The sequence below is a fragment of the Schistocerca serialis genome, chromosome 9 (genome assembly GCF_023864345.2).
Source record: "Schistocerca serialis cubense isolate TAMUIC-IGC-003099 chromosome 9, iqSchSeri2.2, whole genome shotgun sequence".
NCBI lineage: Eukaryota > Metazoa > Arthropoda > Insecta > Orthoptera > Acrididae > Schistocerca > Schistocerca serialis.
In genome coordinates, this window is record NC_064646.1 from 131,864,324 (window position 1) to 131,885,426 (window position 21,103).

General features: G+C 36.9%; 1 protein-coding gene across 1 annotated transcript in view; it reads right to left on the reverse strand.

Moving 5' to 3' along the window:
- The window catches only part of LOC126419013 (Meckel syndrome type 1 protein), a 113,673-nt gene extending 106,359 nt beyond the window's left edge, over window positions 1-7,314 (reverse strand). Inside the window, exon 1 of the mRNA XM_050086067.1 lies at window positions 7,183-7,314. Coding sequence (XP_049942024.1) covers window positions 7,183-7,277 — 95 coding nt within the window. The 5' untranslated portion in view covers window positions 7,278-7,314. The remainder of the gene's footprint in view (window positions 1-7,182) is intronic.
- Between the last annotated feature and the right edge of the window lie 13,789 nt (window positions 7,315-21,103).

The window sequence follows — 21,103 nt, forward strand, 5'->3', positions numbered from 1 at the left end:
GTGCTGCTGCCCCTCATCAGGAACCACATGATTTCTCACTTCTCTACAGATATCCCTCTGCAGTGCTTGTGCCTATGGTACAGCTATCTGTCTCTTTGAGGTACACAAGTCACTTCACCTTAGCAATGTCCATGGTTCATTGAGCAGCAAGACATACAAGAGAGGCAAAATACACTCGAATTTCAAGAGGAATGTAATAATTCTATTCCCAAAGAAAGCAGGAGTCGACAGCTGTGAATATTACTGAAATATCAGTTTAATAAGTCATCCTAGCTGGCAATATCCTAACACCAATTATTTACATAAGAATATAAAAAGTGGTAGAAGCCAGGCTTGGCGAAGATCAGTTTCACCTTAGGAGAAATGTATGCACACCTGAGGCACAAATGACCCTGCAACTTATTTTAGACGAAAGGTTAAATAAAGGCAAATATATGTTTAAAGCACATGTAGATTCACAGACAGCTTTTGACAATGTTGACTGGAATACATTCTTTGAAATTGTTTCACAGAGAGAACTTAAATTGAATGAAAAGTTATTTACAACTTGTACAGAAACCAGACTGCAGTTGTAAGAGTTGACAGGCACAGAAGGCAGTGGTTGGGATGGGAGTTAGACGTGGTTGTAGCCTATCCCTGATGTTGTCCGAAAACTGTGAAACGAAAACAAAACAACTTTGCATTAATTCATGAAGATACTGTGCCGTCCCAGCAACAGTTGTACTGTAAAGACATAAAAAAAAAACTTGGAACAAGAAGTGCATCTCGCAACAAAACACGTGTACACAAACCTTATGTGCTTCATCGACCGCATAGGCGGCATTAAATTTTCCTGTTTTGTAGCAAATATTTAAATTTAATCTTTGTATCAATGAGTAAACTCTTTTAATGCAATAACTTCTATGCTATTAATAAAGGGAAAGAATGCTCCTAGATTGTTGTTCTCTTCCTCTCTCTTCACTTGTTTCTAGTATTAGGAAGGAGACATCTTGTAGTACAAAAATAATGTAAGCATTTGTACAGTTAACCTTGTTAATACGGTATGTTAAAGTTTATATGTGAGTTATCTCAATGTCCAATGAGCCCTCTGTCATGTTCCTTGCATTGAATTAATTTTTCTTAAGACATTTACAGTTCCACAATTTTAGCGGCCACTGCTTCAACGTTCGCCATTACGCGTCGACCTAAAAAGCGAAATCACAGTGGAAGCACAGAGACCGCCTGCTTTAACATTTAACAAACATTTTTTGAACAGCAATGAGCCGCAGTGGAGAGCAACATTAGTTTTAAGATTTTACTTTTCAGCTTACGCCAAGAGCCAGGATTTGACTACCACAGCCTGAATATGATTGTAAGAGGAGTACTCTTTGAGTATTGGGTGAGACCACAATAATTTCAATATTTGAGTCCATGCTCTTAAAGTACAAATACACGGAGGCTAATTATAATACTGGTATATTTCCATTTTCAAGTCTCCCGAAGAGCCACTTCATTTGGTGCCCAACATGGGGCTCAAAAATTTGTGTGTGTGTGTGTGTGTGTGTGTGTGTGTGTGTGTGTGTGTGTGTGTGTGTGTGTGTGTGTGTGTGTATGTGTGTGTGTGCGATTGTGATTTATGTACTTACATAACCACTGTGTGATACTAATGCATATGTAAAAAAAATTTTCATGCACAACAACCAACACCCTGAGACAAAAGAAAGAGGATATTCTTGAGAAAGGAAACAAAAGGAACTGAAACAGCAAAACATGTATAACAAAATGTAAGGCTTAAAGTGCAAGAGCCCTGGAAAAATTTGTGCAAAATATCGAGGCCAAATGCAGGCATCCTCAGTAAAAGCAGTAACCAGTGCTAAGAGTGTAATGAGTGCTTCTGTGTGTTTTATTTTGGAAGGGATGTATGTACATTTGTGTTAGTGTTTGAAATTCTAGCTGTGTCAAATTAAATCCATGATGGGTAAAGAAGTTCAGGCAAAGGCATCTTTATCTAACAAGAATCATTTGCTTGATAAGGAAGTAGAAAACAATGTACAGAATGGAAATTAATCCCATGCCATCGCATCGAAAAACATACCTTCTGAAGTGGGGGAGGGTTAGGGGGGTCCAGGCCCTGCAAGTACCAAATAATGCACCACAGAGTAAGGAACATATGAGACCTGTAACTCCACTGGACGTGCAGGAGAGCGAGTCAAGTGGTAGGATGGGTGGGACACCGGTGTTTTCACCTACTGCCGACCCCTTTGCAGAATTTTTGTGACAACTTGATAAACTTGAACAAAGAGAACAAAATGTAGAGAAAAAACTGAGTAGCATACATTCCAAATTTGTGGAAATGCATGATATATGCAAAGAAATACCGGATCTAGTCCATAACTTAACTAGTGAGATGCAAAATTTACAAATAGCTCACACTAGCCTTAAAGATGAGGTTCACAATTTGACAAGTCATGTCAAAAATGTAGAGCTTGGGGCACATCAGAACATAGATACCCAAGCACTAAAGGTCAAAAAAGAGCTTGATGAGTGGCTATCTGTAAAGGATCGTAAAATCTCATCAGAGATCGATGTAAAAAATCAGCTGTTGAAAAAGCAACAGCGGATTTGAGCGCAAAAACTGATGCCAGCACTGCCACAATTCAAGCAGAATTAGTCACGTGTACCAGCGGAGTTACCCGTTTGGCAAAAAGATGTCGCTCGGAGACTAACCGAACCGGAAAAGCAAGCTGACAGTCAAGGACTGGTATCCAGCAGTCTGGTTCCTGGCTTGGAAATGAGCAATAACATAAACAATGCACAGAGCGCTTACTCACATGCACCAGCGATTGACAACAGCAATTTACAGTGTGGAATGCCTTACTGAGATATAAGGATGGAAATGGATAGTGGTAATTCACTGTACCATAAAGAGGATAATGTTATTGAACATATGCAGTTTCAACTGTTCAACAATGAAAAGTGTACCGTACACCCCGTGGTGTTCATTAAAAGTTTCTATAATGTTTCTCCACATACACTGTAAAAACATAATACAGCAGGAAAACCAAACCATGTGGTAAAAAGCCATAATAATAAAAAAAAAAAACCACTGATGATGCTGCAACTGCTGTGAAACATGTCTTGGACAAAAAACAAAACTGTGTTTTGCTGAATGTGGACCCACCCAAAAACACATCATGGAAACAAAAAAAAAAAAAAAAAAAGAAGCATCATAAGGTCAATAAAAAATACAAAATCGGGAGGCTATGATGGATTGTCTATCAACATACTGAAAAGATACATAGACAACATATATGATGCCATGACCACAGCAGTAAATGATGTACAGTGGAACTTCAATTTTACATTCTCTGATTTTACATTTTTTTAAGATTCTACACAATAATTCATAGCGCCTGTGAAAAGCCAATAAGATCAATACCACAAATTCCCCGATTTTTAATTTTTTCCTACTAAGGTTTATCTCGATTCTAAGTTCTTCCTCGATGCCTCGCTTGACTTCATCCTGTTTTCTTCCTATTGCCATTTGATGTGGCTGAACGAGTTATAAGTAGTAAAAAGGCAGATGGTTTGCACCGTGGGTGGTGGTGAAGTTAAAGGAATATTTTAGGCTGCTGTGGAGAGGGGAGACATGAGAGAGGAGATGTTGATTTAATCCACGATTGGTGTTGCCAACACAACTTGCAACATTTAGCTTTGCCTCACAATTATGATACAACTACTGCTAGGTTGCAGTGGTAATGGAAAAACACGACAGTCAACGAGAAGTGTTCTGGACTGCAATGGTGACAAAGTTTGTCGTTAAGCAGATGCCCACATTTATGCATATGGTTTAACCACTTAGCTGCTGTGATGTTTTTGGTTTAAATCAACATGTTTACCAGTTTTTGCTCTTTTCTGGGTGAGCACAATGGATGATCTCTTAAAAACACATGTTTTGAATGTATAATTTGTGGTCATAGCATGACGGAAAATAGCCCAATTATATTGTACCTAGACACCAATAAAAATTTTTGACAAGTTTTTAATTGTTGTGATTTTTTATGAACAGATGAAATTAATTATCACAAATTGTATTATATTGTACATTTAATTTCCTTCACTTAGACAGATTTTATATAAATATTGGACAGGATTGAGATTTTTAATCATATATGCCAATTACACGTGTTTTTGCTCATATTTTTGGGGTTTTAACATTTTCCTTGATTCTGCGTTTTCCTCAATTTTGCGTTTTTTAAGTCTAGACCACACAAAACATTTTCACTGTAATTGCATCAGGTTGTTTCCCAGATAGTCTAAAGATAGCACAAGTAATATCAATTCACAAAAGGATGATAAATCCAAAACTGAAAACTACTGACCCATCTCAATCTTACCAATATTTTCTAAGGTAGCTGAGTAAGTTATTTACAGACAAATAACACTCCTAAGTCAACACAATTTAATATTAGAAAATCAGAATGGCTTCATTAAAAACAAGTCAACTTCAGTAGTTGCAGCACAATTACTGACAAAATGATATCTGTCATAGAGAACAAGGAGTATGTTACTGGAATGTTCATTCATCTAGAAAAAGCCTTTGATTGTGTCAACATGACCATATTATTTTACAAGCTGTGGAACTTGGGTATCAAAGGAACAGGCTATGAGTTAATAAAATCATATATGGGCAGTAGAAAACAATTTGTCTTGCTTAAAACAAAAACAGTGGGTCTTTCAAATCCAAAATTACTGTAATGGAGTGCCTCAAGGTTCTACCCATGCGCAATGCATTTGGTAACCTTAAAACTGCACTCGCCAAGGCTGTCACACTCACCCACCCTGATCCTGATGCCCTTCTCTCGATCACTACTGATGCCAGTGACTCAGCTGTGGGCGCAGTTTTAAAATAGCACACCGCTGATTCCACCCAACCCCTCTGCTTCTTTTCCAAGACACTAAGAGCCAGTGTCATTACCAACCAACCATACGTGACAACCACAGTAGTAATAATGATTACACAAACAAATTATAACTCTTACATCCTAATACAATTGATAAGCCAGAGCTACATAATCAGTTCTTATATAAATGCTTAAAATTAAATAAATTGTACTAATTGTTATGCATTGCCACAAAATTCCTGTAAAGAAAACTATTCAAAAGATAAAGTTTCAGCTGTTTTTTGGATTTAGTCATTCCCCCTATGACTGATTTAACATAAAATGGAAGTTAATTGTATATTTTTATGCTTGAATAATTTACTCCTTTCTGTATCACGTTGGGATTTTTTTTATATCTTTGTGTAGATCATGTTTACTTTTTGTACTGTGGTCATTATATTCACTGTGGTTTTTTTTTTTTTTTTTTAGTATAATTATTGTTAACAAAGTACATTAGTGAAAAAATGTACAGGGATGACATGATGAGGATTCCAAGCTGTTTGAATATGTTCCTGCAAGAGCATCTGGGATGCACTCTAGCCATAATCCTGATGACTCTCTTCTGTGCAATAAAGACTTTGTTTGCTCGTGATTGGTTACCCCAAACTATGATGCCATATGTCATAAGTGAATGGAAATATCCTAGGTATGCAGCTTTGTTTCCAAGTCACAAACAGATAAAACTGAGTGAATGGCGAATGCTGCTGAATTCAGTCTTTTACATGGGTCGTTGATGCGAACTGACCTGTTTATATTGTTGTTTATGTGTAATCCCAGGTATTTGGAAGACTCAATTCCCAGTATTTCTTTCTCACCACATTTTATTTCAATTTTTCCAATTTGTAATTTAATTGTTTTATTTACTTGCTGTTTGAAACTGTATGAATTGAGTTTTGTTCACATTGAGTGACAGGTCATTTGAAGTGAACCAATCTAGAGCTTCTTTGAATACAGTGGTCACAGTGTTCTCTATACTGAAATTGGGTTTTCAGACAATCATAATGGTTGTGTCATCAGCAAACAAGGTGAGGTGTGCCTTTTGTGTCATATAGCATAGCAGATCATTGACGAAGGTGAGGGAGAGTAAGGGACCCAGCACCAAGCCCTGTGGCACTCTGTATTTTACTGTGTCCCAGTCAGAGCAGGTTGGTGTCATTGCAGAATTGTTCAATGCTACTAACTGACCCCTCAACATATCTTTGAGGTGATTCTCTTCCTATGCAGCACAGATGACCTATTTTTTTTTTTTTTTTTTTTAAATGAACAGTCATACAACACAACAAATAAAGAAAACTTTACACTCACCTCACATCACATCACTTAAAATTGTGTGCTCAGACTCCTCAGTACATAGCTTATTTAATAAATAAGTAAATTCTTCACAAAATAATACAGTAAGTGTGACAAAATTTCAAATAAGTGAATTGTTACCTTGACATATCTCCTGTACACCAGACATAGGTTCTGAAATTTTGTACATTATGAGACAAAAAACACATTTCACATTAATGAACGTAATTAAATGAGAGACTTCCTCAAATATGCACTCAACTCTCATAGTGGGGCAGCTTTGCAGCATTAAATGTGTAAAATATATTAAATGTTTTCAGCTTGAGTATGACATATTTGGGGTTAATTAATGACATTGCATTGAAAAATAACTGAGTCAGATGTAGGTAAGTATTTACAAAATTTTTGTGTGTGTTCTCATTTCACTGTAATGATTTTGTTATTGTATATTGTACTTGACAGTTTGTAACATGTACATGGAAGGGCATTTGGGTTTTTATAAGCAGTATATATGAGTTCTATATACCTAGAAGGTTTTGCGAGTTATTGAGCTTTCAGGATCATTGTAGTTTATAACAACTGAGAAATATCACGATCCTGCAATAGGTACCAGTAATTCATACTCAGAGCATGGGATCTAGCTCAATTATTGTGATTTATACGCACATTGTGAATAGGCCAACGTGTTAATTCACATGTGTCACTTCAGCGAAAATCCAACAGAAATTTGCAGACTGCTTATAAATTGATGACACTGTCATTAAACTTGTTATACTAGCTTTACAGAAGAATGAGAATGTGGCCAAAATAATTTCCCGTGGTTGCAAGGCCTAACAGTGACGTGGATACTTTTCTCTTGTCTATTTTCAGTTGTATTCGTTTTAAATTAATATTGTTGTCTATTAACTCCGTTAATTGAATAATTTTCAAAACACGTTATTCTTACAAAGCTAGCTAATTTTTAACTCACTTTATTTTCAAGTTTTTAATGGAATCTTTACACCTGTAGACACGAGGTGTAAAGTCATTTTCACCAGCGTACGTCGTAACACTGTGTAACTTCATAACGCGCGTACGATTATTGCCACGGTCAAAACAAGCTTTCTCGTTGCCTTGGTAACTAAAGATGTATCACCAACCTACACATCGGCCGAGGAAAACGTCCATAGGTACAGGAAAGAACACAGTTAAACGTTCTACTTACGAGTATATACGTCCCGGTAGTGAACAAACACTTGCATTTAGCACCAAAAATGTATGTCGGCTGCTGTCGTGAAAACATGTCGTGAAAAAGTTCGCTATAGCATCACATTTTCATCGTGTGATTATGGCAGCATTTCAGCGCCTTTTTCAAATTAGTCTTTCCCAGTCACAGTCGTCGCTGTATGCGTTTATGTGTAAGTGCGTTCAGCTGTATCAGGTAAATAAACAACAACATAGCCTTGCGTTTTGACATAAATTATGTACTGCTGTGCATTTATGTTTTTATTTTACGTTATGATAAATGCTATTTAAACAGTGAGTGATTAGGATACTATTGTACATCATTTCCAGTTCAGGGTTATGAAAGTAAGAATTAGAATGGGAACAAAATCTGCATCGGTCTTACAAAATTAAAGAGTGTCAATATGCTAGTAGTGGTGGTGGTAGTAGATGCTGCTGTTGTTTTACTACTATTATGGCTCACGCGTGTGATGTGCGCTATGTTCTACCACGCGGAAATACAACCGTTAAAAGTGAAAATATGCCATGTCACAAATGTGTAACAGATATTGAACATTTAAAAGTGTGTATCATAAGCATGCAAACAGCGATTAAAACTTTAAAGAATGATTTAACGAAACTTCGAAATGAAAATACCGAACTGTTAGGTTATCTGAAATCGAGTTCACCAATCAAAACAAAACCGACAAAAACTGTAAATAGTGAGAAAGAAAAGCAGCATTAATGGACCAGAAGCAAAAATACCACAGCGAAGGACTCAAGTGTTTGTGTTATGAAGTGCCTTGACAAAACCAACAGCGTTAATACAAATGAAAACTGTAAAAAAAGCAATCGACCAGTGCCCCAAAAAATGATACACAGTGATAAATAGAGACAGAACGTATTAATTCTTTCTGACAGTCATGGTCGTCACTGTGCAAAAATTATGAACAGTTCCCAAAATCAAAAACACTACATCTCTTCTGTAATAAAACCAAACGCACAGTTAAAGGACGTGGTTTGTAACATAGACGGGAAGACGAAATAATATACGAAAAATGACTGTGTCATCATTCTTGGTGGGACAAACGACATCCTAAAGAAATTTCAAGATTTCAAATGTGTCTTAACAGATTCTCTTCATAAGACAATCCACACAAAAGTTATCTTGTGCACAATTCCGTACAGATACGATGTACCAAAACTGAACAACAGAATCTATGCTGCAAACGAATTCTCAATGAGGACAGCAAAAAATTATGAGCATGTAATGGTAGTGGACGTCAATACATTCTTCAGTAGAAGCGATTATACAAAGCATGAACTTCACTTGCGAATTGAAGGCAAAGAGAAATTATGTAGACATTTACAACTAGCAGAAAGTGCCAATCTGCAAATACCGGCTCTAACATACATATAATATGAAGACCTTTCAGCAAATATGACAGTGAAAACACAAGAAACATCAGCAGCAGAAACGGACTTATCCAACTCGATAGTTATGAAAGATAAACGAGCTGGCGCAAAAAAGAACTGTACTACAACTTCATCACTCAAAGAAGACACAGCGAAACAAAACTACCATCGACTAGACCAAGCTGTGATACCGCAAAAGCATCTAGCCCAAAAAAAAGCAGCAGAACCAAGTTCCACACCCGAAGATATTCAAGATACAACAAGAAGAACTGGGCACTGGAAACCAGAAGCAGTACCTACAGGAGACCCACTAAAGACATCAGCAGATCCAGTCTCAAAAGTATCACCAAGGACATCTAATTTTACATGTATCAGTGAACACAAACAATCAACTACTACCACCCCAGCAACAGGAGGAATTTCAGCAATTCCAGTGAGAAGAAATGTAAGGCGACCATGTCATCTATAAGATTTTTTTATTCCCAAAAAGCCTCAAGACCAAATTAGGATAACTAGTGCACCTATCAACACCACCTCCAGTAGCAGTCCTTGCAGCAAAAACAGAAACTACATCAACATCGACCACACAAGTAAAATAGCCAGAGAGATGGAGAACTGCCCCTTTTCACCATCAGGACATTTTCTTATGACCAATGGAAAAAACCAACTTGTGCTTCTAGATGAGAACGAAGATTTCTCACACAATTTAAATTCAGGAATAAAGGTAAGTGGTCAACCAAGTACAATCAGAACAACCCTAAAATCTCACCAGGTCACTCTTCTTCATCAGAATATACAGTCACTTAGGAATAAAGTAAGAGAGCTTGAAATCTTGCTATCAAGTGAACTCAGATACGTTAATATACTGTGCTTAACTGAACACTGGCTGAAAGAAAATTAGTTAAAGACAGTGAAAATAATGGATTATGTGTTAGCAGCACAAACTTGTAGAAATTAGTTTACACGTGGAGGGAACTGCATATACATAAAGAAAGATAACGAATTCAATAACTTACACAATGTTGAACCTTTAAACACTGAGAAAGATTTTGAATTATCAGGCATAGAAATTCCAGCATTCAAGTTAATTGTAGTGTGTTTATATAGATCTCCAGATACCCACCTAAAAAAATTCAATACTCAGCTTGATACTTTACGAAATAAACTAGTAACAATTCGAAAAACAGTTCTTACATGTGGAGACCTAAATGTAGACTTTAATAAGCGAAGCAATTCAAAATCTGAGCTGATGAACATATTGACAGCCAATAATTTGGAGATTACAATCCACTCCCCTACACGTGAAACGAATCATTCTAGCACTACCATAAACCAACTAATAATAAGCTCCAAAACAAAATATAAATCAGTTGTAATAAAAGCTGGACTGGCAGACCATCATGCACAGGCTATAAGCTTTTGCGTAAACACTAATCCATCCTATAATTATATGAGGAAGACTCCACACATGGGCAGAACTTTCAGTAATACTGCAGTACAAACATTCCAGAATTATCTCCAACAAGAATCATGGGAGATAGTGTATAGTACAGAAAATATTTCTGATAAGTTTCAGACATTCCTGAATATTTTTAAATATTATTTTGATCTTGCTTTTCCATTGAAAGCCAAAACAACACAAACCACTAAAACTAACAAGTGGATTACTAGCGGTATAAGGAAATCTTGTGCTAGAAAACGGTACCTTCACAATATTGCAAGAAGCTACTACACACCTCAGGAGTTTGATAGTTACTTTAAAAAATATAAAACTATCTTAAATTAAATTATAAAGGAGGCAAAGAAACAAGACAATGACAAATACATAGAAGATACTTCAAACAGAACCAAAGTAATCTGGCAAGTTGTTAAAAAAGAAACCAAATCTTACAAAAGTAGAGTTAATAATATAGTATTAAAGGCTGGCTTGGAAAACATTAATAACCCACAGGAAGTAACTAATATGTTTAATAACTATTTTATAAATGTAACAGACAAACTACTACAACAGACTTCTAATAGAAAACAGCATACAGAAACAGGGCAAAAAGTCTCAAGCAGACCAATGTTTTTGTACCCAACAAATGTGGAAGAAATACAGGTTACAATAAAAAGTCTCAAAATGAAACACTCTGCAGGTGTAGATGATATACCTGATTTCATTATAAAGAAGTGTGGGACTTGATTACTGAGCCCTTAACCCACCTGTGCAACGTGTCTTTTGCTACAGGAACTTTTTCTTCATGTTTGAAAATAGAAAAAGTAAAGCCGTTATACAAGAACGGAAACACAGATGATGTTTCCAACTACAGACCACTGGCACTTCTTTCTGTTTTCTCAAAAATATTAGAAAGACTTTTCAATAAGAGGGTAACAGACTTCTTAGAGGTAAATGGCATTCTGTCAGGATCTCAACATGGATTTAGAGCAAACCGCTCAACCGAATCTGCAGTTCACTCCTTCTATTAGAGGCACTGATAGCATAAGACAACAAAAAACTTACCATGGGCATATTTTTAGATTTGTCAGAGGCATTTGACACCATAAATCATGACAAATTGCTACACAAGCTAGAAAATCTTGGCATTAGGGGAACAGCTAACAACTGGCTCAGCTCTTATCTTAAAAACAGGGAACAATATGTGGAAATCGATCAAGAAAGGGAAAATGTCATTAGGAAATATAATTCCAAGCTACTGACTGTTAAATATGGAGTGCCACAAAGATCAGTAATGGGTCCTGTTCTGTTCTTACTATATGTAAATAACCTAAACATAAGCAATGACAGCAGTAAAATATTTCAATTTGCTGATGATACGAGTGTTCTAATTACAGGAAACTCAGAAGAAACTCTTGTAAAAAACATAAAAGAAACCACTGACAGGCTAACATGTTACTTTGATGACAATGACTTAATAATAAACACTGAAAAAAATTGTAGCTATGGATACACACACAGCACAAACAAAAAATCTGATATCACCCAATCTAGAGCTATACAGTCAGACAATTGCCAAAACAGCCTGCACCAAATTTCTTGGACTTGACCTACAAGATAACTTGAAATGGAAAGCACATATTGAGCAGATGAACAAGAAATTAAGTACTTCTTGTTTTGTGCTGCGTACATTAAAAAATTGTACCTGCTACAACACCCTTCAGTGTGTATATTATGCAGTTGTACACTCTCACCTCCAGTATGGGATTATGTTCTGGGGAAATTCTGGAGATGCCATCAAAACATTCAAAATTAAAAAAAAAAAAAAAAAAAATATAAGAATAATGGAAGGGGTAGATAATTTCAAATCTTGTAGACCATTGTTTCAAAAAAGGATGATCCTGCCACTTCCTTGAAAATATAATGTATTTAAAGCAAAACTTACATACAAAAAGACCACTCATCACTCAAAATCACACAATACACAGCTATGATACAAGACAAAAATTGGATGTACATGTTCAAAGTGCCAACACAAAGTTATTTCAAAACAGCCTTATCCATCCTAGTATCAAACTATACAGTGCCTTACCAGATACCATTAAACACATACAAAACAGTGGTCACTTCAAATCTAAACTGAAGTCGTACTTGGTTGATCACTGCTTTTACACAGTATGTGAATACCTACAAAACTAAATTTTGGTGTGTTTACCCAATGTAGTCTCATTCAGAAGAACATTTGTATATAGTGTAACAACGGTATATTATATGTAAAACTGTTAATATTAACAAAAAAAAATCCAAATATCTCTTGCACATTCTGCATTATTATTATTATTAATTATTTTTTACTTTGTTATATATGAAATTAATAGTATATTCCGTGTTTTTAACCTTGCTTTAACGTCAGTGACTATATTTTAATGTTATTAGATGTTGTTGTTGTTGTTGTTGTTGTTGTTGTGGTCTTCAGTCCTGAGACTGGTTTGATGCAGCTCTCCATGCCAATCTATCCTGTGCAAGCTGCTTCATCTCCCAGTACCTACTGCTACCTACATCCTTCTGAATCTGCTTAGTGTATTCATCTCTTGGTCTCCCTCTACGATTTTTACCCTCCACGCTGCCCTCCAATGCTAAATTTGTGATCCCTTGATGCCTCAGGACATGTCCTAGCAACCGATCCCTTCTTCTAGTCAAGTTGTGCCACAAACGTCTCTTCTCCCCAATCCTATTCAATACCTCCTCATTAGTTACGTGATCTACCAACATAATCTTCAACATTCTTCTGTAGCACCACATTTCGAAAGCTTCTATTCTCTTCTTGTCCAAACTATTTATTGTCCATGTTTCACTTCCATACATGGCTACACTCCATACAAATACTTTCAGAAACGACTTCCTGACACTTAAATCTATACTCGATGTTAACAAATTTCTCTTCTTCAGAAACGCTTTCATTGCCATTGCCAGTCTACATTTTATATCCTCTCTACTTCGACCATCATGTTATTTTGCTCCCCAAATAGCAAAACTCCTTTACTACTTTAAGTGTCTCATTTCCAAATCTAATTCCCTCAGCATCACCCGACTTAATTCAACTACATTCCATTATCCTTGTTTTGCTTTTGTTGATGTTCATCTTATATCCTCCTTTCAAGACACTGTCCATTCCATTCAACTGCTCTTCCAAGTCCTTTGCTGTCTCGGACAGAATTACAATGTCATCGGCGAACCTCAAAGTTTTTATTTCTTCTCCATGGATTTTAATACCTACTCCAAATTTTTCTTTTGTTTCCTTTACTGCTTGCTCAATATACAGATTGAATAACATCGGGGAGAGGCTACAACCCTGTCTCACTACCTTCCCAACCACTGCTTCCCTTTCATGCCCCTCGACTCTTATAACTGTTCTCTGGTTTCTGTACAAATTGTAAATAGCCTTTCGCTCCCTGTATTTTACCCTTGCCACCTTTAGAATTTGAAAGAGAGTATTCCAGCCAACATTGTCAAATGCTTTCTATAAGTCTACAAATGCTAGAAATGTAGGTTTGCCTTTCCTTAATCTTTCTTCTAAGGTAAGTCGTAAGGTCAGTATTGCCTCCCATGTTCCAACATTTCTACAGAATCCAAACTGATCTTCCCCTGAGGTCGGCTTCTACCAGTTTTTCCATTCGTCTGTAAATAATTCGTGTTAGTATTTTGCAGCTGTGACTTATTTAACCGATAGTTCGGTAATTTTCACATCTGTCAACACCTGCTTCTTTGGGATTGGAATTATTATATTCTTGTTGAAGTCTGAGGGTATTTCACCTGTCTCGTACATCTTGCTCACCAGATGGTAGAGTTTTGTCAGGACTGGCTCTCCAAGGTTGTCAGTAGTTCTAATGGAATGTTGTCTACTCCGGGGGCCTTGTTTCGACTCAGGTCTTTCAGTGCTCTGTCAAACTCTTCACGCAATATCATATCTCCCATTTCATCTTCATCTACATCCTCTTCCATTTTCAAAATATTGTCCTCAAGTACATCACCCTTGTATAGACCCTCTATATACTCCTTCCACCTTTCTGCTTTCCCCTCTTTGCTTAGAACTGGGTTGCCATCTGAGCTCTTGATATTCATACAAGTGGCTCTCTTTTCTCCAAAGGTCTCTTTAATTTTCCTGTAGGCTGTATCTATCTTACCCCTAGTGAGATAAGCCTCCACATACTTACATTTGTCCTCTAGCCATGCTTGCTTAGCCATTTTGCACTTCCTGTCGATCTCATTTTTGAGATGTTTGTATTCCTTTTTGCCTGCTTCATTTACTGCATTTTTATATTTTCTCCTTTCATCAATTAAATTCAATATTTCTTCTGTTACCCAAGGATTTCTACTAGCCCTCGTCTTTTTACCTATTTGATCCTCTGCTGCCTTCACTACTTCATCCCTCAGTGGTACCCATTCGTCTTCTACTGTATTTCTTTCCCCCATTCCTGTCAATCGTTCCCTTATGCTCTCCCTGAAACTCTGTACAACCTCTGGTTTAGTCAGTTTACCCAGGTCCCATCTCCTTAAATTCCCACCTTTTATTATTAGATTATGGGCTTAATTTCAGGTTAAATGAATGGTACTTGTGGTGCAGTTTTCCCACATAGTTTCAGATCGTTACAGGTATGCAATATGTGATGTTCATATGGCCATCATGAGCCATTAAAAAATCGTTTGATTTCCTTCTTTCAACAAAATTGACTAGCTGGATAAAAATTCAAATTTAAGATGATGTTAATTCCGTGGATTTAGGTGTTCCAAGCCTGTAAGCAGCCATCATTCTTCTATCAGTCACAGCATTTGTAGACTAGAAAACAAATAAGTCCTTGAAATCTCCTCCTTACCTCTAGCTAAGCTACACACAAACTGTGAAAATATTTTTCGACCATTCACCTGCATGTTTATTCTGCAAAGCGCTGTTAAGTGCATGGTAGAGGGGACATCTCATCGTACCAGTTATTATGGGTTTTTTCCCGTAAAGTTCATGTATGGAATATGCAAAGAATGACTGTTTAAATACTTTTGTGCATGCTGTAATGAATCTAATCTTGTCCCCATATGGGAATGATACATTTGGATTGTAGTATATTCCTAGAGTCATCCTTTACAATCCTTTACAGCTGGTTCTTGAAACAGTACAAGTAAACTTAATCAGGACGATTTTGTTTATCTTGAAGAGTCAGCATCTCCGTGACACACACCCACGAATCAAACAAACCTGGGACCATTGGTGCTGCTCTTCTCTGTGTACATTCAATATCCCCTATTAGTCCTAGCTGACATGGACCTCACACTCTTTAACAATATTTCAGGATGGGCCACATGAGTAATAATATAATAATAATAATAATAACAATTTTATTGTCTTTAAACCATTACAGCAATAGACAAAGTCATACACATAATACAATACAGTACAGGACATGCTATAAAAGAACAGAATTGTTAAGAACTTTACAGTTTAATATCACAGGTCATGAAATCCTTTATAGTGTAGAATGGGTTTACAACTAACCAGTCATAAAGTGTTTGTTTGTATTGTTGCTCTGGTAAATTTTGTATGGCTTGTGGAAGTTTGTTAAATAATTTGTGGCCCATAAGTTCATAACTGTTAACTGATTTTGACAGTCTGTGGTAGGGCGTATAGATAGAGCTGTTTGTCCTAGTGCTGTAACAATGTATATTTGCCCTGCATTTTATTTTAGGTAAGTTCTTTTTTGTGTAGATTAAAACATAATAAATATATAGGTTTATTACTGTCATGATTTTTTGTTGAGTAAACAAAGGTTTACAATGAGCCTTGTATGGTGAGCCTGTAGTTATCCTAATAGCTTTCTTTTGCAGCAATAGTGTATCATGCACACAAGTGGAGTTAACCCATAAAATAATGCCATAGGATATGATGCTTTGGAAAAATGAGTAGTAAGATACTCTAACATAATTTTTAGGTACACAGTGGATTAATCGCCTTAACAAATAGATTACCCTAGACAATTTACCACTAATATACTTAATATGTGTATTCCAAGAAATTTATCATCCAAATATACCCCCAAAAATTTAACACAACTAGGATCATCTGATGGAAACTTGTCTTTTAAACTAAATACCATCTGCTGGGTTTTGCTTTCATTAAGCAAGAACCCATTTGCTTTAAACCAGAGTGAAGCTTGCTCAATCGTCTCTGTAACACGTGTTTTAAGGCTATTAAGATCATTACTGCTGTTCAGAAACATTGTATCATCAGCATAGAGTACTGTTCTGGATTTAATAAATGATGGCAGGTCATTTATCATTATTAGGAAAAGAAAAGGGCCCAGCACGGATCCCTGCGGAACACCTACCTTAACTTGTTCTATACTGGACATTTCTTTCCCAACACAGACGGCTTGCTTACGGTTTTGTAAATATGATCTTAATAGCTTAGGGCTGTTACCTTTAACACCGTAAAAGTCCATTTTTTCGAGTAGTAGTGTATGTTCTACACAGTCAAAGGCTTTGCTTAGGTCACAAAAAGTCACTTGAGCAAAGCATTTATCTTCAAATACTTGATGGATGTATTTAACAACATTGCCAATGGCATCAACGGTTGACAGGTTTTTCCTAAAGCCATACTGTGATCCACTTATCAATCCTATGTTATCAAAGTAAACAGATAATTGTTGGTAAATTACGCATTCTAGAACTTTTGAAAAAACTGGGACTATGAATATTGGCCTGTAACTTGAGACAGAATTTTTATCTCCTTTTTTATGTACTGGAACTACCCTAGAGAGTTTAAACTCATCAGGGAAAAAACCCTCCAGTATACACTTGTTTATACAATATGTTAGGGGGTACACTATACAGTCTATTACTTTCTTCAGCATGTTACAAGACAGGTCATATATGTCTACACTGTCTGATGATTTTAACTGCTTCACTATTCTTAACACAAAACCAGGAGAGACCTCAGAAAAATTGAAGGTACTTGTGTTTGTTGATGACCTAGCAATATTTTTTGACAGTAACTGTGATAAGCTGATTTCAGGTTTAATTATAGCACTTCCTACTTCCTCAACTGATTTAATAAAAAAGTCATTAAATTCCTGGGGAGAGATACTAATTTTGTCACTTCTTTTATCTTTGGCGACACTATTTATTAGAGTCCATGCTGCTTTGCACTTATTGGTGGATTTCTCAATACTTCTGAGATTGTGTGCTTGTTTGGCTTCCACAATTGTTTTTTTGTACTCATTCCTAGATCTAACATAGGCTAATTTAGCATGGTTGGTTTTCAGATTTTTATAAATATTGTACAACAACATAACTTGATTTTTCGTAGTAGACAGCTGTTTTGTACCATGTATTTTGTCTATTTGGAACTTTTCCTTTTAGGACTCTGTCAGTTGCTTTGCATTTCTTTATTGGTATGCAGTCATTAAAGTGTTCCAAAAATGCTTTGAGAAACCTATCAAATAGTACCTTTGCTGGCAGATAATTGCTTAGAGTATAATGTGTCTCATCATAACACAGGCCAAACCAATCTCTGTTAGAAAGGGATGTACGAAACCTGTCAGTTTTCTCATCTGTGACTGGTCTAGTGACCACAACTTCTGGGAAAGCTTATTTACATTACTCTTATCAAGAGGGAACCTACTTGTATAATTTAAAGATACTGAATCATGATCAGAATATGGATATACTGTCACAAAACATGATTCTTCTGTTGTTTTAAAATTTACAAAAATATTGTCAAGACATGCAAGTTCTCTTGTAGGCTTGTTATTGACTGAATGTAAGTTGCACTGTGTTAGTAGGTTTTGGAGTGATTTATAAAGCCTCTCTTTTGTAGACTGATTGCATTTCTCCAGTATTCCACAAATAAACCAAGTCTACCACCTCTGTTGCGTCCGACTGAGCCTATGTGATCATTCCATTTCATATTACTGCAGTGTTACATCCAGACATTTGTATGAGTTGACCGTTTCCAAATGTGACTCATCTCCCCATATTCTACAACATGCCCATCTACATCTATATTCTGCAAACCACTGTGAGTTGCATGGCAGAGGATGTGTCCCATTGTACTGGTTACTAGGGTTTCTTCCTGTTCCATGCACATATGGAGGATGGGAAGAATTATTGTTTGACTGCCTCTGTGCATGCACTAATTATTCTTATCTTTCCTCACAATCCCCTTGCGAGTATATTCCTAAGTAATCATTTAAAGCCAGTTCTTCAGGATAATTTACATCTATCTTCAATTCAGTTCCTTTGGTATCTCTGTAACATTCTCCCACGGATTAAACAAGCCTGTGAGCATTTGGTTTGCCCTTCTCTGTGTACATTCAGTATCCCCCATTAGTCCTATTTGGTACACTTAAGCCAAATTCTTGAAGTAGTCGCATGAGTTATTTGTAAACAATCTCTATTATAGATGGCAACAGCCTTGCAGTGGATACAACAGTTCCCATCAGATCACCGAAGTTAAGCGCTGTCGGGCGTGGCCGGCACTTGGATGGGTGACCATCCGGGCCGCCATGCGCTGTTGCCATTTTTCGGGGTGCACACAGCCTCGTGATGCCAACTGAGGAGCTACTCTACCGAATAGTAGTGGCTCTGGTCAAAGAAAACCATCATACCGACCGGGAGTGCAGTGTGCTGATCACACGCCCCTCCTATCTGCATCCTCAGCTGAGGATGACTTGGCGGTCAGATGGTCCCGATGGGCCACTTGTGTCCTGAAGACAGAGTGCTTTTTTTTTTTTTCCCCTCCAGAAATCAACAAATACTGCATCTACCTGACTGCCTTCATCCAAAGCTTTCAGTATGTCATGTGAGAAAAGTGCAAGTTGGGTGTGACGTGATCAATGTTTTCAAAATCCATTGTGGTGGCATTGAAAGGTCATTCTGTTCAAGATACCTCATGAAGTTTGATGTCGGAATACGTTTTAAGACTCTACAAAAAATCATGTGAAGGATATTGGACAGTAGTTTGGTGGGTCACTTCTATTGCTCTTCTTGTAGATGGACATCACATGTGTCTTTTTCCAAGAACTTCACATGGTTTTTTGTTCGAGGGACCAACGCTAGATTGTGGTTAGATGAGGGGCCAACTCAGCCACATATTCAGTATAGAATCTGATAGGCATTCCATAGGGGCCTGCTGTTTTGTTCAGTTTTAATGATTTCAGCTGTTTCTCAACATCAGTGACACTAATACTTATTTCATTCGTCTTTCCAGTTGTACGAGGAGTAAATACATTCAGAATTTCTTTGGGTTCTGTGAAAGGTCACTTGATAATTCTGCCACAGGAGTCATTTAAGGCTTCATGCACTGCTCTCTTGACAGCCAAATGCATTTCATTCAGTGTCTACCTATAGTCCTATGCTTTCTTTTACATCTATTATGCAGTAATCTCTGTTTTTATGGAAGTTTCTTAACAGTGACTTTTTACCATTGAGGTTCTCTATCATTGTGAACTGTTCTACTGAGTACGTATCTATTCAGTACATGGTCAACATTTCTTTTCAACTTGAGTCAGAGTTCCTCTACATGCTCCTGTCCTGTGCCGAAAGTTTCAAGTTCCTCATTGAGATATGACACTACTAATTTTTTTTTTCCTAGTTTACTGAACATATATCATTCTGCTTGTTTTAGTTGTCCTTTGGTAACCATTGTTGCTACAATCGCATCATGGTCACTGATATCAGTTTTGATGTGGACATCCTCAACGAGCTCAGGTCTATTTGTTGCCATTAGATTCAATATATTTCTGTCATCAGTGGGGTTCCTAGCTATCTGTTCTAGGTAGTTTTCAGAGAAGGCATTTAGTAAAGTTTCACAGGATGTCTTATCTCTCACATCACTAACAAAACTAAGTTTCCCAATTAATTGTTGCATGATTTAAGTCCACACCGATGATTACAGTACGACTGAGGAACTTACATACAAGTGAACTGATGTTTTCTCTAAAGTTTTTAGTTAGATCAGGAGATGAGTCTGTTGGCTGGTAGGAGGATCCAATCATTGTTTTATGCCCATCCCTGATACTGAGTCTTGCCCAAACAATTTCACATGTAGCTTCAATTTTTACCTTGGTGGATTTGAGTTTCTTGTCTACTGAGACAAATACACCACCTCCATTCCCCATTTGCTTATCCTTTAAATATACACTTAAATTTTCCCCAAAAATCTCACTGCTATGAATCTCAGGTTTCAACCAGCTTTTTGTACCTTATATTATGTGAGCTTCACTGCTTTTCATGAGCTCTTCAAACTCTGTCACTTTGTTGGAAATGCATTGGCAGTTTACCATTAAAATTTTAATACTCTCACCTGTGGGAGGCATTTCTTTTGATGTTACACTGATGCTTATGGGATTCCTACAGCTATCATTATCTGGATTGGATGAAGAGTTACCTAATCTTTTTATATATAACCTTGTGTGCACCCCACAAAAAGTCAGCTACCTGAGTAGCAGCCTTTGATGTGTAGTGCACACCTGACCAATCTAGGGGAACCCTACAGTCCTCAACCCTCTTGCACAAGTCCACGAAGTCACAGCACCTTCTTAGTACCTGGTTCAGTCCTTCCACTTGACTCCAAAGTAAAGGGCCATGATCAGTTCTGGGGACAATGGTGCAAACTGTGAGCTTCATTGAAACTCCATACACAAGGCTGGTCTTCTCATTCTCCTCTGCCATCAACCTTGTGTAGAGTAGTCAAATTGTTGTTAGAAACCAGAGAGTAATGTGACTATTAGTGACTATTCCAAAATGTGCAAACACACTTCAGTGAACAGTGGATGTAATTACATTG